This window comes from Clarias gariepinus, chromosome 4 (assembly GCF_024256425.1).
Source record: "Clarias gariepinus isolate MV-2021 ecotype Netherlands chromosome 4, CGAR_prim_01v2, whole genome shotgun sequence".
NCBI classification, from domain to species: domain Eukaryota; kingdom Metazoa; phylum Chordata; class Actinopteri; order Siluriformes; family Clariidae; genus Clarias; species Clarias gariepinus.
The window spans coordinates 37,853,346-37,874,946 of NC_071103.1; the positions used below are offsets into that span (position 1 = coordinate 37,853,346).

The following is a 21,601-nucleotide window of genomic DNA, read 5'->3' on the forward strand; positions in this document are numbered from 1 at the left end:
AGAGTGAGAGGGGGGGAGAGAGAGAGAGAAAGAAAGAAAAAAAGAAAGAAAGAAAGAAAGAAAGAAAGAAAGAAAGAAAGGAATTGTGTTGTGGATAGGATATTTAGGGGAAATAGAAAGGAAGGAAAAAATGAAGAAAGTGAGATAGAAAGAAAGAAAAAGAAAGAAAGAAGGAAAGAAAAAAGAAAGAAAAAAGAGAAAAGAAATGGGGGAAATAGAAAGAAAGGAAGAAATGAAGAAAGTGAGATAGAAAGAAAGAAAAAGAAAGAAAGAAGGAAAGAAAAAAGAAAAAAAGAAAGAAAAAAGAGAAAAAAATTGGGGGAAATAGAAAGGAAGGAAGGAATGAAGAAAGTGAGATAAAAAGAAAGAAAAAGAAAGAAAGAAGGAAAGAAAAAAGAAAAAAGAAAGAAAAAAGAGAAAAGAAAAAAAAAGAGAAAAGAAAGAAAGAATTGCATTGTGAATGGAATATGTGGGGAAAATGGGAAGAAAGAAAGGAAGGAAGTGAGAGAAAAAAATAAAAGAAAGAAAGAAAAAAGAAAGAAAGAAAGAAAGAAAGAAAGAAGGAAGAGAATAAAGAAAAATGAAGGGGAAAAAAGAAAAAAGAAAAAAAAAAGAAAAACATTAAAGTAAGAAAAAACTAAAAGAAAGACAGAAAGAGTGGTGTGTGACAGAAGGGAAAGCGCGAGTGTGTTAGAGGTGGTAGAGGAGCTCGGGCCGGCCGTGTGCTCTGATGAGTGAAGCTGAAGATGAAGTGATCTCGGCATCTCTGAGACAGAGGTGCATTAGCTCTGTCAGCCTAATGCGTTTCCATTACATCTACCCCGTCTCTCTCTCTCTCTCTCTCTCCACCTGCTAAACTCCACACAGTTCTGATGCTAAGGCCGAGCCTCTCTGCGTCCCGGCTGATTTAAAGCAGACCTGAGATTATTTCTTTATCAGAATAACTGAATTGGAGCTCATTTCCAGCGTCCTGCGGCTGAACAGAGGCGAGGCGGCGCACGTTCTCAGCATCACATATGATGTTCCTTCTTCATGTTGCTCACAGAGAGGTGCTTTTTAAAATGCATGTGTCTCCGTCTTTATCTTCAGATTTAAATTCGGTCCAGACGGAGAGATGCAGTCGTACTAAATCTGGCCAATACGGTAGGCGGATGGATTTCTCCCAGGAGACTGAACTTCTCGAGCGAGGTCAGACAGGACTGCGTCTGAGTGCTCATGAGAGATAGTTTTATTTAAAACATCTTCTACAGAACCAGGGCCTTTGAGTTTTCCTGTTTAAACAGTAATCAGGATCAGGAGCAGATAAATACGTCTAATAAAAATTTCTCCCTAATAGAAAATAAATGATACTGTGCTCTCGTGTGAACTTAATATATAATGAGCTGTCTCGTTATGAGTTACTATTTATACCGCTGCACCTTTATGTTCTTCCTCTCCAGTGATTTGGAATTAAAAAAATTCAATAAAAAATTAACTATATGCTGCACAATCATTTATATTCTTGCTCTTTTTCATACCGCCTGTTTTACTTTTTTCCTCACCACTGAACACTTTATACTCCACACATTAGTTTGTCTGCACATGCAGAAGCAGCCTTCATTGTTCACACACACACACACACACACACACACTCACACACACACACACACACACACACACATACATTATATAATGAACATAGACATCAGAGCCAAACCGTACCTGACAGCGGTTTCATGCACAACAAGGTTGACAATCACGAACTGCAGCTCAAATCAAAAACCTCCCCATTCATTAAAAATTTAAATTCAACAAAAGACACAAGGTGTAAAAATTTGAAAGAAAAAAAGAAAAAACTGTGTAATGGTTGAGTGCCCCAACACAATTAGAAGGAAGGAATTATGTAATGATTGGGTGACGAGAAAAATGGTAAAGAAAAAGAAAGAAAGAAAGAAAGAAAGAAAGAAAGAAAAAGAAAGAAAGAAACATTGTATTATGATTGGGTGACTGTAGAAAGAAAAGAAGGAAGGAAGGAAGGAAGAATTGTGTAATGGTTGAGTCCCGCGTCACAATCAGAAGGTTGAGTGTCTGGAGCAAAATCAGAAGGAAGGAATTATGTAATGATTGGGTAAAAAAAAGATTGAGCGACTTTGGAAAGAAAGAAAGAAAGAAAGAAAGAAAGAAAGAAAGAAAGAAAGAAAGAAAGAAAGAAAGAAAGAAAGAAAGAAAGAAAGAAAGAAAGAAAGAAAGAAAGAAAGAAAGAAAGAAAGAAAGAAAGAAAGAAAGAAAGAAAGAAAGAAAGAAAGAAAGAAAGAAAGAAAGAAAGAAAGAAAGAAAGAAAGAAAGAAAGAAAGAAAGAAAGAAAGAAAGAAAGAAAGAAAGAAAGAAAGAAAGAAAGAAAGAAAGAAAGAAAGAAAGAAAGAAAGAAAGAAAGAAAGAAAGAAAGAAAGAAAGAAAGAAAGAAAGAAAGAAAGAAAGAAAGAAAGAAAGAAAGAAAGAAAGAAAGAAGAATTGCATTATTATTGGGTGAAGAAAGAAATTTGTTTGTGTTTTTTCTCATTTCAACTAATTTTAACCGAATTAATGGTGAAAATCCCCCAGCACTGGTAACAGATAAACCGAACGCACTCGGACCATCCTGTACCAAAGACTATAATATGAATACAGACGGATACACTGTTAACCCCTAACACACTGGGTGGTTTAGGCAGTTGCACTTTGCTCTATACTGCCCCCGGTGTTTACACAGTGTCTAGCACCTCACAGACTCGTTGGGTTAATTTCCGCGATGGTCACACCACATAAGACGGCAGCCATCTTGTATACGCCTCATTTAAAGCAAGTATATCTGATCATACAGGTCTTATAGGTCTCTGTGTGTAAATGTTCTGCTTTCCTACAGCATTTATCTCCAGGTTGAATCACAGGTCCATGTAGACACGACTAGCTGGATCAGATCAGGGATTGGAACACAGTACCGAGTAAGGGCCGATCTCCACTTCTCCAACTCCACTTAAAATAAGGTGCAATTTTACTTTCATACCTGTAACCTAACAGCATCTCCCACAAGATCTGACCCAGCTTTCTTCATTGTTTTTCTCTCAGAAATATCCCTCTATGGCCAGTTTTAGCTAAATATAAGAACAAAATAGGCCAGGCTAGAAACGTAAAGTAGGTGTGTGAGAAGGAATACGTTTTTAAAAATGACATTTATACATTTATGTCATGTTTACGTCATTCCCAGGTCTGGCCATTTCACTGTTAAACACCATGAGACACTCTGAGGTGGTCAATATGACTGTTACACATGTAGTAGGTTATATTAACCAAGAATGTGTTTTCTGAGCACCAGCTATACTTCAACAAATTTTTTATATTCTTTTTAGTGCCACGTTTTTTACTAAACCATTTCCAAGCAAGTGAATCATAGTTTTTTAATTAAAAGAAAAAATCTGATCCTTCATTGTTTGTTTGTTTGCATGTTTTTTTATATATACAGTATATCAAACACATATTCGAAAGGGTGGCACGGTGGCATAGCGGTTAGCACTCCAGGGTCAAGGGTTTAATTACCACTTTGAGCCTGTATGCATGGAGTGTGCATGTTCTCTCCGTGCTCTGTCGGTTTATCAGGTACTCTGGTTTCCTCCCACAGTCCAAAGACATACAGATTACGCTAAATGGCATCGCCGAGTGTGCGTGTGCCCTGCGGTGGATTGGCACTCTGTCCACGGTGTTCACCATCCTGTGCCCCGAGTCCCCTGGGATAATCTTCAGACCTCCCACAACCCTTTAGCAGATAGGTGCCATAAAGAATAAATGAATGAATATATTTGAAGGTCTGCCAGTCAAGTTAGAGGCATTAAAGGAGTTCCTGGGAGGCCAGTGATTCAGACATAAAACAGGCAGTCCAAACATGGCTCCGGCGTACTAAGGAAAGTGCATTTGTGTAGAATAAAGGGGGGTTTTACTTACAGAACTGTGTTCTGTTATTCTGCACCATAAAAAAAAAGTCCCAGTTTGACTTGAACACCCCTCATGCTTGAAATTACTTTAAGAGTTACAATATAATGCTTGTCCCACATCACCTCCCCCTACAGATACACATACCTGTCAGGTAAAATGATAAACAGCACACTTTTAGAGCTGTTTTTAATAATATCAGTGGGAGTAGGAGTGGATTCTGTTCCAGAGACACAGAAAGTGGGATACGATCCTCCTACATGTAGCATCCCGTTATATCTTTTTGATTGCTTTGCCCGTACAGGTGTTATGGTTCCATCTCAGCGCAGTGTTATCACACGCAATGATCTCCAGCATCGATCTTCTCAGAAAACGCCGCATAATAGGACTTGTCAAGATAGCAAAGCGACTGTAATGGAAGCAATTAGCATTTCAACCGAACGTCCGTCGCCGCCGGCTGTTTCAGGAGTGAAATATCTTCGCGGGTTATCTGCCAGGATAAGCAGCTTCGAACGTCGGAACGCTCCGAGTCGCAGAAATTAATGCTAAGGTGTCAGGCGGTGCATTAGACGGCTATAACAAAGATGGCCCCTGGTCGCTGTTGTACATCTTTCATTATTTATTCATCAGCGTATTGACCGGTGCTATCTGGGAGAGGAGCTCGGAGCTCGGAGCCGGGGCTGGATGCAAGCAGATTAAGGACGGGTTTGTTAATAGGCTGTGATGTTGCGACCACCGAGCTCGGATTAAATCATTAAAGTGGAATGAATTAACTTAGCGCCAGCTAAATATAGAAATATTCATAAACCGAGGTCATGCATTACAGCATGAGGAGGCCAAACAATCAGACCTCGAATAATTCCGATTATACGAACAATCAAAGAAAGTAAACAATATCACTGACCAACATGTGAACTGTACGTCATCAAGCACAGACCGGCTGCATGGTCCGCACACTCATACATTCCAGGTCAAACCACAGAAAGAGACAGAGAGAGAGAGAGACAGAGACAGAGTATCACCATATAAGAAATTAAGAAGACAGAGCGTCAAAGAAAGAGAGCGTCCTAATATTATTAAAATACAAAAGCTGTAGTTTTTCTTTTGCACCAAAGGTGTATTAACGGATTAAGGTGTTAAATACACTTTAACATGAAACAACTTTTAAGGGCAACTGCACTTGCTGAGCAAAGGTTTGGTTATAACGCAGGGGGTCAAGAAAATCCTAAACTACGTGTTAAGTGAAAGCATAAGGCACATGTCATGTTACTGAGTGTAAAATATGAACTATGAAGTATTAATAATTGACAGTTAGGTGAAAGGGTACAGTAGATAACGTCCCAAAATCATGCTCAGGTTACAATAAAAGCCGGAAAAAAATATATAAAATGTTGCACTACAAAACATTCAACACTTTTAGCTGATGGAATTAACTTAAAGTTGTGGTTTCATATAAAACTGTACATGTAACATGTAGTGTAACTTTTATGTGAAAATGTTTATGTTAAGCCTTTATTTGTCACATATACATTACAGCATTCCTTCTTTGCAGATCCCAGTGTAACTCAGCCATGATACAGCACCCCTGGAGCAGATAGAGTTAAAAGCCTTTCTCAAGGGCCCAACAGTGGCAACCTGGTGGAGCTGGGGAGCGAAGGTACGTTTTGGACTTGCTTCATCATGGTGCTTGATGGGTTTTGCAAATGCACTTGACACAATACTGTTCTTGTAAGAACTGTTCCAGACCTGACCTTGTCTTAAAATATGTCTTATAATAACAACTGACAACTGTCGTGAATCAAACCCAGACCCCGGAGGTGCGAGGCAACAGTGCTAACCACTAAGTGACTTATTTCATAGTTTCTAGTATGTAGAAAATAAATCACAAAACAAAAAACACTGAATTAGAAGACGTGTCCAAACGTTTCACAAATACTCCCTGTGTTACCAGTTCATATTAGCAAACATATTCAAGTGAGATTGAGGTTTTGCCTTCTAGTGAGACATAGCCGAGTCCTTATTTTATTTATCTTTGCTTACTTTGTTTATTTCAACATCATGGGGAATAAACAGATCCGACTAGATCGGGCCAGTTTTGCCTCTAGCAGATCCGCATCACATCCGCATTAGAGTCTTCTGCTATCGGGGAGGTTTTTATGATTTTTCTAAGATTTGTAATAGTTTTTCAAATGATATTTTTTATTCTACATGAGAAGACGTCTAAATAAAAATAAAAAGAGTCATTTCTTTTCTCTTGGAATTAAAAGTATTCTTTTTTCTATTAAAACTCATACTCACTGGACTGGTTGATATTTTAATAGCTTGTAAACTCATACCTTGGCTATTTACAATAAGCCTAGGCCATGATAAAGCTTAATAAAATCTTCTATTAATGTAAATTTAATAAATAACAAAAAAACTCAGGATTACAAAAGTTCTACTTTATTATGTTTTTCTTTAGTAGGAACAATTTGACCTATATTATACCTTGAACTTTTCTCAGATCTTTAGAACAAAGAAGTTTTACGCTTTCTGGTTTCTCAGTACCATAACTGCTGTTTTTATTTATTTATTTATTTATTTTTATTAACTTCCAGAAAGTGAAAAACAGAGGGACTGGTAGGAAAACAAATGTTAATACCTGCTGAACCATATGGAGGAGCTAACTTAATTTTAGGGCATTCCACATCATCGTACTGTAAGCTGATTAAAAATATTGTAAAGTTTAGAATAAAACACCAAAAGCCACTATGGCAATATAATCAACATAAGGGATAATAACTTTTAAGGTTTTCCATAAATGCATGTCCTAAAGTGTTTCATTCCTCAATAATGAAAATCACATGAGAAAATGATTGAAGAATAAAAAAAAATAATTAGGAATTAAAAATGAATAAAGCAGACATCTTAACATCAACAGCTTAATACAAAATCATGTGCCCGATGTTTGCATTAGGAGTGCAGAGCTGGTTTATAAGGAAGTGCAATGAGTTTAGACTGTAACCTGCGCCACAGTCGCCTGTACCTGGGGGATTAATTAGTGTGTGTGGAGGAAGCAGTCGTATTGTTCCACTGTCAGCCGCTGTGTTACGGTTACTCCCCGTGGAGAACACAGAGCGAAGACGAAGAACATTCAGCACAACATTAACACACTTCCCGTCTTATAGCCATCAGGCCGAGTCAGCGTTCCCAAAAAGACTTAAAATCGTTACCTTAGCGATAGGATTTGAACATCCTGTGCTTCTCTGATAGACGCATAGCCCTTCTTTTCAACTTGTTTTTTAAATGAACAACCAGAACTGCACTATAAATCTCTGCTGAACACAATTATACTTACATTGATTCATTTCACAAACTGTTTGTTTGTTTCTTTGTGTATTAGTTTTTGATCAAATTCAACTCAAAGTGCAAATCATATTTCGGTTGCTGCTGAATCAGTTATCACATTATGATGTTAAATTTAGGCAGAGAGGCTTGCAAACAGGAATTTGGGGATTGGATTTGACGGGAAATATAATTAAGCACTATCACACGAGAGGGAGTGCTGTATTGCTGGATATAGCACGGCTGTGATGCGGTGGTAGGCTTGAGGGCGCAGCGAGAGCAATAGAGACAACACAGCTGTGCCGATATCTAGCAATAAAGCACAGCCTCCTAGTGTGATATTCGGACAAACACCAATTTATTATCAACAGTTTATGATTTGTCGGTTTATTTAACCAGTTATTTTTGCTCTGCCAACACATATCCTTCGGTGACTGGTGGAACTAACTAACCGCGACTGGCAGAGCTGGCGAATGAACAGTCCTGTACACTTTATAACTTTGTTTTTATATTTCCACTTATTCCACTTCAGAATATCAGCTCTGTTAACCTGGATTCGAATACCAAATAGTGTTAAATGGAAAGCTAATGAGCTATGTAGGGTCTACAATCCCTTGTTCCACATACCAAGTAGTGCCCTTGATCAGGGGTTAGAGAGGGATTTGGGATTCAGCCTTGTGTTAAAAGATGGTTAGCTTTGTAGCAGTAAATAAAATAGCACAAATGATTCACAACGACTTAGAAGCAATTCCTAAGGAGACGGTGTGTTGTTTAAGATGACGTAACGTTATCAGGTGTGTGTTCTTGCTGAAAGTGCAAGAAGTGCTGCTTTCTTCAGTATTGCAGACCATACAGACCTACTTTCACCCATGCTGCGACCGACAGTTAGTGTAATTAACCTTATTTTAGAATACTTGAGACTTGGATTGATGCATATAGTTAAATGTCCCATGTAATTATCCATGAACGCTTGCTAGCAAATTAGAAGGTGTGTGCTGAATTTAAACCTTGATATATATAGTGATACAGTACATGATAACAACACTGATGACAAAAAAAAAAATTCTGTTTTTTTTTTTCTGGAATCGATAAAGTACAAGTAGTCCTTAACTTAAGAACATTTGAGTTAGGTATTTCTGCAGATTTTACGCGGTTTTACTTTCGGTCCAATCACAGACGTAGCTCTCATGTATTGTACAAAAAAATAAACACTACAGCGCACCAGATACTAATATTTACAATTATATACAATATCTTAAGTGTGTAAGTGAATGTATAAAATGTATCAAATGTCTAAAGTCCGGTAGCCTCCGAGTGGCACAGTGGTAAAGTGCTCGCCCTCCAGAGATCATCCAGAGATCGCAGGTTAGAACCCCGGGTGATGCTGTTTTTCTCTCACAGCCACAGAGAGAGCTGATTGGCCGAGCTCTCTCAGGGTGGAGGGATGAGAGGTACTCATGCTCCCACATTAATCACGGCTCTACAGCCAATCAGGGGCGTCTGTGAGCTCGCGCACACGGAAGGAGCTGCTAACGCTTTCCTCCGAGTGTGCTACTCCGCCCCTAACGGTGCGTGAGCAAGCAGTTCGAAAAGATGCGGTCGGCTGACGTCACGCGGTTCGGAGGAAACACGTGATAGTCTTCAGCCCTCCCGGCTAAGGGGTAGTAGTAGCCTTAATGTGGGAGCCCCCTAGTGACGGGGAGGAATTGGCCACGACTAAATTAGGGAAAAAATTGGAAAAATCCAAAAAAATAATAATTATAAAGTCCGGTACAGTGAAACCTCGGATTGCGAGTAACGTGGATTCTGAGTGTTCCGCAAGACGAGATTTTTAATAATTTTTGACTTGGAAAACTAACAAGTCTTTTTTTACGAGTACCGAGTATCATGTATCATGTATGCGCTTCTTGTTTTGATGCCGAGCGTCACGTGATCACCACTGAGCCAACGTTTTTTCTCTTTCTTGTGCTGTCGGAAGTGTAGGTAATCGTCTTCCCTGCTGCTCCTCTTATCGGTATAATCAACATCAATGCACGCGTGTACTGTTTACTATAACACACGTGTGTGGGGCGTGAAAAGCAAAAGAAGTCTTATTAGAGAGGTTAAAGATCCATTTTCTCTCTGTCCCTTAGCATGCTGTTATGTGTGTGTACCGTAATTTGACACCGTGCCCCTTTACACACACCCTCCTCCTCTCGCCTTCATACACCCACCCCCTCCTCGCGCCTTCTCTCACACACACACACATACTTTCTGCTCTACACAGAAACACTACTCTGTCGCGATTCTCTTTCAAAGGTAAATCATTAGTCTGCCTTACTGGTTTCAATAAATCAGTTCAGGAGCAAGATGATAAAAAATGTCTGTTCTGTAAAGCTGTCCTGACAGTAAATAATCATAATTTCGGAAAAGCCTCAACAAAACAGGGTTCACAGTCCAATACAGTGGAAAACAGCTCTGAGACAAAATAGAGTCAGGTATTCCCCCCATGATTTAAAGCCGCAGAGACAACACTATGTGAAATTAATTTTCTTAGATGTCAGTGTAGGGAGAGGGGACAGAGATTAAGTCAAGTGGAGTGGTATACTTCACATTGTATATTGATTTCAAAGACTACAAGACGATTTGTCGGACTTAAGAACGTATCGGACATATGAACGTGATCCCGGAACAGAACCCTTTCGTAAGTCGGGGACTACCTGTACCTATTGATCTATCAATCTATCTATCTATGTGCTCCTTTTTTGTGTTTTTAAACAACTTTTTGTGGGCATAGAATATTTGGAGGCAAAATAATTTCCTAAACACATTAACTAACCCTTACTGGTACTTTTGGAGGCTTGTATTTTAACACTGGTTAAAGGAAATAGCAATCTGTCTGAGTATGTAAAGTCACTTACTCTCCTAAACCAGGGGTGTTCCTAGGAAAATGTAACCAAAACGTGTGGGACTGGATTGATATGATGAACAATCTAAATCAGCAGACATTTACACCTACCAGATAGAGATCACAGAACAACACAACAAACTATAAAATAACTGTCTCTGTGAAACTGCAGCTCATCTGTTAGCTCAAGTCTAGTACATGATAATCACCATTCAGGTGCTTAGACAGTCATAATAGAAATCACATTATTCCTCCTACTGTAGTTTCCCTATTTCCTGATTAACAACAGGTGACATAACAAACCTTTAGACACAGGTCCTCACCAGATATGAAGTGTGCGCTACAAACACCAGTGTTTCAGTCTAACTTTGTTGTTTTAGAGGCAATGAAAGCTGGTTTGTGATGAAACCTAACGTTATAGTCGTTACTCCTTTGATTGTGACTCACAACACCACAGCAGGACAACATCTTTTAGTAGCTGATTAGCCTGAAGGAGTTAATGCTCGCATCCAACCTCCCACTGTTTCGCCTCCAGATGACTCCATGACGTAATCACGACGTAGGTTTGAAAAGGGTCTATGTGAATATCACATACAGTATGTAAGGGATAAAACATTATACTGTGTCGTGCTATTACGAGAGAAGGGGTAAGGTCATGGAGCAGGGTGACTGTGAACACTTACAATAACATGATTATTTTTCTCTAACTGAATGTCCAGGAGTGATTTATTGATCTTAAATCATAATTTTTAAATTTCTATCTTTTATCTACTTTATACAACTAATAATACTCAAATTTCGGCTTTAAGAAATAATTATTGGCTAATGTTGTACTGTTTCTGTATCCTTGTTAAAAAAAATTTATGCTGCAAGACGAGAAGAGATGTTTTTTGTCTGTACGTGCCGAAATCTCTGGTTATTTATTTCTCATGCAACACAAGACTTTTAATTGGTAATTTTCATCTAAAGGTCAAAATAAACAAACAAGGAGAGAAATAATAAGATGTGGTTATTGCACACAAATATCTGTCAAAGCTACCAGTTACTTTACAATCAAAGAAACTCACTCACTCACTCATCGTCTATACCACCTACAGGCTCATGAGAAGCCTGGAACCTATCGCAGGAGACTCGCAGCAGGAGGCAGGGTAAACAATCACTTACTTGCTTAATGCTGGTTAGCCCAATCTGCAGGTCTTTGGATTGTGATGGAAAATAAGAGTACAGTTGAACCTCGGATTGCGAGTAATGCGGTGTGTGAGTGTTCCGCAAGACAAGCAAAGATTTTTAATAAATGAAAGTCTTGGATTACGAGCACCGAGTATCATGTATCAGGCTTGCTCAACGTTTTTTTTCTCCCTCTTGTGCTGCGGAATTGTGGCTAATCATCTTCCATGCTGGGTCTTAGTGCGCGTCTCTCACTGGAATAATCAAAATCTGTGCACACGTGTACTGTTTACTATAACACACGTGTGTGTGTACGTGTAAAGCAAAAGAAAGTCTCATTAGAAGGTTAAAGATCCATTTTCTCCCTCAGCCTGTCGTTATGTGTGTGCGCGCGTAATTTGACACTGTGTCTGTCCTTTCTCTCTCGCCTTTAGCGTGTGTGTGTGTGTGTGTGTGTGTGTGTGTGTGTGTGTGTGTGTGTGTGTGTGTGTGTGTTTGTAAACCGGCACGGTGTCAAATTACGTATGCGCACAAACATAACGTCAGGCCAAAACACACACAGCACCTGCGCACATAAACGGAAACACTTATCTGTCGAGATTTATTTTTACTTTTTTTTAAGGTAAAGTGCAGGTTAATTTGTTTTATTTTTACTCTATATTTTGTATTAATTATTTTTATGTATTTTTGGGGGGGCATTATATTATATTACATTATATGATTAGCATCATTTAACTTCTGGGGTTGTTTATATAATTTTTATTAAAACTTGACCAAAGTAAACAGGAAGTCTGAATTTATCACACAGGGACTCGATACAGAGTAGCAACAAGCTGCTTAGTTCTAATATTATCAACTATCAAATACTAATGAAATTAGACTGTTAAAGTGAAAATCGCGTGGTTTGATTCATACAAATACATTTCCTGTGACCATTTAAAATCTAAAGTGTTTAAAGCACCAGCAGTAAAATAATTAATATGGATTAAAATAAATAAATAAATAGGGACGGGAATCCCCAGGGACCAGCCCATACAATATTATTACGTTACCTATTATATGTTAATGGGGCAAATGTGCACCCTTATAAGGTATATGTTCTGACACAGCTTGCAAGCCTCTTTAAATGTGATAAATTTGAGATTTCTATGATATTCTTGCTCTGGTCTCGATGTTCAGTCTATGGGTCTTTTTGGAAAAGTTATCCCTTAGAAAAGTCATAGCACAAATAAGAGGCACAATTTAACACCTAATTCATGGGTCTACTGCAAACAGTACAGGACTAGTTACGCAACAAACTTTGGAACAGAATAAGAAGAAGAAGAAATGGAAGAATAATAAGCCTGTGAGATAAAAATAGTAGGGCTTCAACTTGCAAGCACCACTAATTAATAGTTTAGAGAGCACCAACTACAGGATTATAGAGGAACTGCAGCATTTTTACCACCACAAATGCTAACATATATAAATTTAAAATAAAGTTCTAAACAATCAATTTGAGGCACAGGAAAAAAAGTATGCAATATCTAACTGAATCAATTTTCTTCACAAAAATCTGATTCGAAGAATATTACTGAAATTTGTGCTACAGCATCATACTACCTGACATCTGCATTATAAACATAACTGTTTTATTATAAACTGAGTTTCTGAAAAAAATAAATAACTAAATAAAACTTTCCATAAATCAAACACACATTCAACATGATCTCCTGAAGAGACCGGTGTGCACAGCCAGGTTGTGCATGCAGGAATTAATTAGCCGTTTCCGGTGGGTTTCTCACGCTGCTCCTATCCTACTGCACATCTGCAGCTATTTTTAGAAACATCCTCCACCCGATAAACAGCAGAAAAAACAGATGAGCAGAAAGGTGTATCAACATCCACGCTTAAAAAGACATTACAGCGTTTCAACCCACGTCTCTCGGGAATCCACACGGAATATAATCTAGGTTTTTTTTTTTCCCTTTAATTGTATTCTTACGGTTCCTGGAAGCTTGGTCATATCCCAGCTCTATTTTTATTACATCTCTCCTCCACACAATACAGCACACTCGTAAATATGTCTTGTGACGAACCAGGAAAACAAGTAAACATAACGATGTGCACAATCGAATTCCCTCGATATCAAGTCGGGTGACATTGCACAGCTAATTATCTAACGGATCAAACTGGGAGAGCTTTCATTTCTGTCCTGGAGGAACAGAGTCCGGTATTGATGGTTCATTTTCCTTCTTCAAACCACTGCGGGAGAAAACACAAACTGAACGACTTGAGTTACAATCAGAACAGTTTACAAATCATCTTCAACAGCATAACAAAATAAATTTGGACTACACGGGTATCCCTCACTTTATCATTACTTGAAGAGGGTGATGCAGTGGCGCTTTACTCCTTTTACTCTTTCCAGGTTTTCACCTCCTCATCTCTACAATCTTCTTAAACAGACCAGCTTCCAAGGGTCAATCTTTCATAACAATGACAGCATCAACAGCTTCGCAATTGTCATCTTGTTTTGTAGATTGCTAGCTAGTCTCTGCATTGTATAGCTGCAATGCATTCTGGGATTTTGATTACAGTGTCTCCGTTATAACTTCTATAACTCTTGAGCCGAGTCCATACAAACAGGTATTTTAAAAAGAGAGGTCTTAAGTAACAGAAATCTGATGTCAGAATCAGAAAGGGTAAAGAAATTTAGAAACACGGTTTGAAGACCATGTTTGATGTGGGACTGTGACACACTGTGTATTAACCTTTTTTCCTAGCTTCTGATTGGCTAACATGATTTTTTTGCCTTTATCATTTATGTTGTGAATATTGTTTTCCTTCTGTTAAATAACTAATGGTTTAAAACACGGGGCAATGGTGGCTTAACTGGTTTCTGATTGGAAGTTTAGGGGTTTGAGCCGCAGCGCCATCAAGGTGTCACTGTTAACCCTACCTGCACCAGGGGTGCTGATGCCAGCTTCTTAACTGGAATGTGTGAAAAATTATAAATAAATAAATAAAAATGTTAATTATTTACTATTTGCGCTATAACTATGGAATGAGTTACTCTTACTCATTCGACAAGCTCCATCAGTGGCTGTTTTTAAATCTTGTTTAAAAACTCATTTTTACTCTCTGGCCATCAACCAAGTGTGAAGTATTTTATTGAGATGTTTTGTGTTTTATATTTAGTTTCTACTTTTATTATCATTATTTTTTATTATGACTATTATTAGAAGTAGTTTGTTTTTTGGGTTGCTATGTTTTTAGTTGTTTCTTTTTCTTCTTGCCATCATTTTAATTTTGTTTTATTTTATTAAATTACTTATCAATTTATTATTTTTTAATAAAACACCCTGCTGTTTTATGGCCTAAATGTTGACTATTTGAACAGCACTTTGGTCAGATTTGTTGTTGTTTTAAAGTGCTTTAGAAATAAGGTGGTATGGTACTAACTGCGCTAGCAGTAACAATGGCCCCAGTGATGTCATAGCAGACACAATTGTTTACTTCCCGCAGGAATAACAAAACTACAGGACAATGACAATTCTCTTATCAGTGATGTAGTAAGAAAATTACTAAACTCATTACAGGTATCTATACAAAACAAAGTAAGGTTTTGTCTGAACATTGGTCAGACCTTGCTCTTTCAATGAAATCTTCCTGCAATGAAATTTTAATACATTGGAGGAACAGAAACAGATAAACTCATAAAATCTTTTGTCTGTCTGTACTTCTGTATCTTGTTACAGCCTTACCCAAAACTGGCTAAACAGAATTGAATTAAACTTTTTGCAGTACTTATATATCTGCCTGAAGTTTAACCTGCACCATGAGTGAAATCAAAATTTTGAGTAAAAGCGATTTTATGAACAGTATATTTAATAATCTACTTTAAAATAGGTTTATAATAATCTACTTGCTCAATGTAAATAACAATGAAATCACCTCAATGTAAACACCTGCACCAATAGATATTAATTTACAAGGATTAGGGAGTCATTTTTGGACAAAACTTCATCTTTATTAGATCTCCTTTTTCTATTTCTCATCTGTGATTCACTCTCCGATTGCCGAACAGGGAGTGTATTTGTCTGACCACCAAAGAAGGACAACTTAGTGTAAACAAGGCGTAAGATACTTAACCTTTTTTTTCTATTTTATTTTACTTTATTCTGTTGTTTCTTAATTTTTAACTTTGTACTGTCCACTTTCTGCAGTGGCAAAACAAATTTCCCACTTGTGGGACTAATAAGGTTTATCTTATCTTATCTTAACCTTACAGAATGGGTTTTTCCTTGTATTAATAAGTTAGACAGAGAGTTCTGTTGTACAGAAAGACAGACAGACATGTACATGGGCTTCAACCTCAAATAATAATAATAATAATAATAATAATAATAATATCACTGATTACATTAAAGATCAGCAGATTATTATTAGATTTAACCTTTTAACACTTTTTTAAAGTGTTTGATGTGTTTGATTTGTTGTGAAGTTTACCTTTAAAAGGACAATTCTGTGTCTACAACCATAGGGTGAAATGTAGTTATTATAAATCTGCCAAAAACAATAATAAAGCAAATACAGGAGGGGGAGGAGTCACCTGCCTCAGGTGTGTTAGAGGAGGTTTGTGAGCACGCGCGACGGTTTAAGGAACGAATTTCAAAAAAGAAAGGAAAAAAATAATAATAAAAGCACGTGACTCCTCACCTGAAGTCGGGTGTGAGGTTCGGCTTCAGCGCGTGAAAGCCGGTGGACAGGCTGAGGAGCCAGCGCGGGACAAAACTCCCGGCGTCGCACTCGAGGAACGGAGCCGACCACTTTACGGGGTGTACGCCTTCACCCGCACCCACGTGACCCTCCTCCTCGTCATCTTCATCATCATACTCATCCTCCCCCCTGCGCCTGTGCGCGTGGTACCACTCGGTGTCGTTGCGGAGGAGGTCGCGCGCCGACGCGGACAGGTCCTGCAGCACGACGTCGCCGCCGCGGCGCGTGGCCTGGATGTAGACGGAGGAGGAGGAGGAGGAGGAGGACGCGGCGTCGAGCACCACAGCGGCCCGGTGGATCCTGGCGTCGCCGTCCACGACGCTACGCGCCAGCGCGCGGCACCACTCCAGGTCGCGCACGCGGCTGCGCTCGCGCTCGCGCTCCCGCAGCAGCGCGCGGAGGAAGCCGGTGGCGTGCGTCAGAGCGCGCAGCGCGGGCCGGGCGGCGGGGTGCGGGCGCGTGTGCGGGTGCGAGCGCGTGTGCGGCTGCGGGTGCGCGCTCCGCAGCGCGCTCAGCTCGTACCTCCCGGTGCAGTTGGCGCGCTCGAGCGCCGAGGGGTCGCCCGTGTGCAGAAACGCAGCCACGACCCTCGGCAGCTGATGATGCTGGAGATGCTGAAGATGCTGCTGATGCTGAAGATGCTCGTGTGTCCTCGGTGCCAGAGCAGAGCCCAGGACGGAGCCCACCTGCAGCAGCAACGCCAGTCTGATCACCGCCAGTCTGATCACCGCCATATCCTTCAAACCTTGAGCGAGATCTCTCCTCTCTAATCACTGCATCCTCTCTTCACCTGTAGACCTGCTTACTCCTGTTTGCTTCCTGTTGTTGTTGTTGTTGTTGTTGTTGTTTTCCCTCCGTAACACACTGTTACATTTGTCTCGTTGCTATGATGTGATGCTCTGTGATCTTAGAGCAGCATCCTGTTTTTTTTTTTTTTCTGTTTTGGTTAGATCAGATTTCCTCCATCCGAAACAGACATCTGTCTCCTGCCTGTTCTGTAGAAAATATAAAATTAATTCAATTTTTTTTTTTTTGTCTCGGTATCCTTGGCAGACACACTCCGCCCTCCTCCGAGCAGCGCTTCAGTTAAAGCACTGGAAACGCCAGAACACACACACACACACATACACACACACACTGATGGCAGTGTAAGCCCCGCCCCCTTGGAACGACCTGATTGGCCAGTGCTGAATGGTCCTCTTTGATCCCTGTGTGGGCTGTGCACCTGTCAGTTATCTCAGGAGCTCTCCAGCACAGGAGCGTGCTGAACTCAAGGTGTTATTTATAAATAAATAAAGAGTCAATCAATAAACGTGCTTTGTAAGTGCAGAATTATTCACTGCACAATGTGAACCTATCACTATCTCTCTCTCTCTCTCTCTCTCCCTTTCCATATAGAATATATATACTACCATATACTATATATATATGGTAGTATATATATTGTATACTATATGTAGTAAATGGAAAGAGAGATAGTGATAGGTTCACATTGTGCAATGAATAATTCTGTACATACAAAGCACGTTTATTATATAGTGTTGTGTCGAGTGCATGTGCAAAACCCATCAAGCTACATGATGAAACTGTCTCTTATGACGAAAGCAAGACCAAAACGTTACCTCTACTGCAGAGGTTCATTTAGAGTCACCAGCCTCAGAACTCACCAAATTAACAACCAGCACCTCAGATTAGAGCCGTTATGAAGCTTTACAGAGCAGAAGTAGCAGAGATACATCTCAATATCAACTGTTCATTGTTGTTTATTTTGGATAAACGCCTTCAGCATTGTTTTACAGTGTAGAAAGAAATAAACATCAGGAACGACCATGGAGTTAGAAAGTGATCCCAAACGTTTGAGCAGTTGTATATATACAGTACACTACATGGACAAAAGCAATGACATTATATCCAAATACATTTACTTCAATTTGAAGTCAGTCCCCTTTTTGCAGCTATAACAGCTTCCTCTCTTTTTGGAAGGCTGTCCATAAGATTTTGGAGAGTTTCTGTGGGAATTCTTGCCCCTTCATTCTGTAGAGCATTTAGGTAAAGGTGCTTGATGGGGTTGAGGTCAGGCCTCTGTGTTCGGCCCAGTAAAGTTCTTCTGCACCAAACTTCTCAATCTATGTCTTTATAGTCCACGCTTTGTACACTGCGTCATCGTCATGTTGGAATAGAAAAGGGCCTTCCCCAAACCGTTGCCACAATGTTGGAGGCATAGCATTGTCCAAAATGTTTTGGTATGCTTAAGCATTAAGATCCTTCACTGGGATAAGGGGCTTGATTGAAACACCTCAATTTAATAATTAACATGTTCGGATAAATACCTTTATCCATATAGTGTATCTGACAAAACATTGGAGCATCGTGAGGAGCAGCAGCAAGTTGACCGCACACTCCTTTCCACAGGTACTGGTAGCATGCAGGCGTCAGGATCTGCAGTGCACGTGGGCAAGTACCCAGTAGAACATTATATAGAATATCAGTGGTCATTAAAGTGTACAGTACTGCATGTACAGTACTTTAAAAACTTCCAAAAAACTTTCCACTTGTCCATGAATAAAACATAAACAGACACATTAACAGAGTTCAAAAGATAAATAAAAGATGATAGATCAGTGAAAAACCTACTCTGAGCCACCAGTGCCCTCTATAATGTAAAATATGGTTGCATAGACTTTCCCGGTTGTGATATTTTTCCCGATGTGTACAGAGAGTTCTCAATTTAGTTGCGAAATGTTCCTTAATTGGGTTAAAGTCTGGTGATTCACTTGTCCAGTCTAACATTTTCCACGTTTTCCCCCAAATGAAGTCCTTTGCTTTGTTGTCTGTGTGTTTTTGTGTCATGGTCTTGATGCATGATAAAGTCGATTAGACTGGATGCATTTCTCTGTAACTTGGTAGACAGAATGTTTGTAGACTCGTTTTGTAGAGTTTCTTCATGTCGATGCTCCCATCATCAGTAACATAAGTGAACCTGCTCCAGAAGCAGCCGTGTAAGCCAAAGCCCTGACACTACTTCCACCATGATTGCATCATGATCAGATCTTGTCTTTCCCGACTCTTCATCAAAAATGTTGTACCTCATCTCTGTATTTCTTTGTAGACTCCAATCTGGCCTTCTGAGTCATACTGCTGATGAGAGGTTTCCATCTTGTGGCACAGCCTCTACAGTTCTCCTCTCAAAGTGTTCTTCAAAGGGTGAAGTGAGTGTGTTTGTGTGTTTGTGTGTGTGTGTGTGTGTGTGGTGTTTGTGTGTTTTTCAATACAACTTTCACAATGATTTTTATCATCAATTCTCATCAACCTTTTTTTTCCTTGACTATTATTTTTTGATCCACTTGATAGTACACCAGTTGTTGGTTTCTTTTTCCTGATAATCTAAATTGTCATATTGGCTATACTCAATGTTTATGCAATGGCTATGTGTGGCTTGCCTTATTTTCCCATAGACAGATCTCTGGTCTTAATGTTGGTTTATCCTTTTTATTCTTTTTTTTAACTGGAAATTTATCAAGTAAAACACAGACCTGGACTGAGAGCGCTATTAATTGTTTAAGCAAGGTACGCCTGTGTGGAAGGAAACACCAGCCAGTGTTGAGTTCTGATGTTTTGGAAGTTCTACAACACACAAATCACAAAGAGATAAAAAATATCAGGAACTAAAAGCTGAAATTCTGACCGAGAGTTCTTTATTCACCTTCTGATCTCAAACCAACAAAAAAACAAATAATTGGCTTCACAGTTCTAATTCTGAAACATAGGACTGTATACAAGAAATTAATCAACTCTTCAAAATATTTAAATCTCTGACAAAGAAAATAAATATTTGTGCTATACAAGAAGCTGAATTCAGCTTTATTTCCAGAACAGCGCACAGATTGATCAGCAGTTATTATAAGTATTAATTGATTTTTCTTTCTTAAACCCAAGGACTGGTTGTACAATGTTGGAAACATAGCAGAAATATTTCTGTGTGAGACACGGTACACAGCTTGATCATGGTGCGTAGAGGTTGTTTGACCTGTTGCTGGCAGGCGCACTGCAAATCCACTCTGAAGTTGTGAATCATGGTGCAGTGAGTCATCATCTCATGACTGCTTTTATGTACAGGAAGATTAACGTCACCAGCACAACACACATATTGGGTTTCTCTCTTGGAGCATCAGAAGCTCTCAGGACTTTACGTAAATGCTTTGGTCATAGACATCAGAGAAAAACAACAGGTGACGCCATCTGTTTTCTATGTGTGTATAGAGAGAGAGTGAGAGAGAGAGAGAGTCTGCCAAAAAAAAATACACACTACAGGTACAGAAAAATGATATGATATTGTATAAATATAATATTAATAATATCATATTATTATCATAATATGGCGGCACAGTGGCTTAGTGGTTAGCACTGTCTCCTGCTGTGTCCTGGGTTCGATTCCTGCCTCAGGGTCTGTGTGCTTGGGTTCCTTCCCACAGTCCAAAGACATGCAGATTAGGCTAATTGGCGTAATTGGCCACAGTTGTACAAAATGGGTGATAAATGCAATGGTCACCATTGGGCTCCACGGTCCCTGGTTGGACTACTGTGGTATGTAGATGGATGGATGGATGGATAATCATAATATTATCTTGTAAATTTAGTATTAAAATATTTACACACGTTTTTCTTTTCCTGAAGTGTGTATACATCTTTTTGGCTTACTCCGTAAATATAGAACGAAAGATTGAGAGATCGGGCATTACATTAAAACCAACTAAGTTTGGGTTCCCTTTGTGCCACCCTTGCCCTTCTGGGTGTGGCCTCCGGGGGTGTGCTGTGGGTTGAGGGTGGGGCCTCTGATATGTTCATTCTGCGCATCCTATCTACTGATGATAATCGGACTGGGATCTGGGTAGTATGGATGCCGGGTTAGGAGCTTTGCACTCTTTGTCTGCTCGACTGTGGTGCACTGGGTGTTCTGCTGACTTTTTTTTTTTTTTTTTGCTTTTTTAAGTTTTACCTTATCGGCTGTTTTAAGGGATCGGACAGGACGGCCGGGTCTTTGGTCCCCGTGATCCTGTCACCAGTTTGCTGGTGTTCACTTGTCAGTGGTCATAATGTCATGGCTGATTGTTGTGTGTGTGAATTGTTGTGTGTGTGACTTTTATTATTATTAATGATATTAACTCCCGGTTAGGTCTCAGTTTCATCAGCATCAGGTTGTCCTACAAAATACTGCTTGGATTCTTTTTCATGGCCACCCAGTCAGAGATCCTGCTCCGGACTTGTACCCTCGAGGTATATATCAAATATGGATCTCAGGTTTTAAGCAAAGAATGCATAAAAGACTAAGTGGCGGAAAAACACCTATGTTTTATAGGTGTAGTACCTAGAATGTGTTCAGAGTGATGGATAACCAGAGAGCGAATCAAAATCGTATTGTTGTGTTACGATACATGTTAACTGTGTACACAAGCTCAAAACATCACACCACTTCCTTTTCTGTTTCTTATGTTCAGTTATTCTTCTGTTACAGTAGAATTT

General features: G+C 39.4%; 1 protein-coding gene across 1 annotated transcript in view; it reads right to left on the bottom strand.

The window, feature by feature from the left end:
* gpr158a (G protein-coupled receptor 158a) overlaps positions 1–16,815 on the bottom strand; it is a 101,847-nt gene extending 85,032 nt beyond the window's left edge. The window contains exon 1 of the mRNA XM_053494508.1: positions 16,022–16,815. Coding sequence (XP_053350483.1) covers positions 16,022–16,815 — 794 coding nt within the window. The remainder of the gene's footprint in view (positions 1–16,021) is intronic.
* Positions 16,816–21,601: the final 4,786 nt, after the last annotated feature.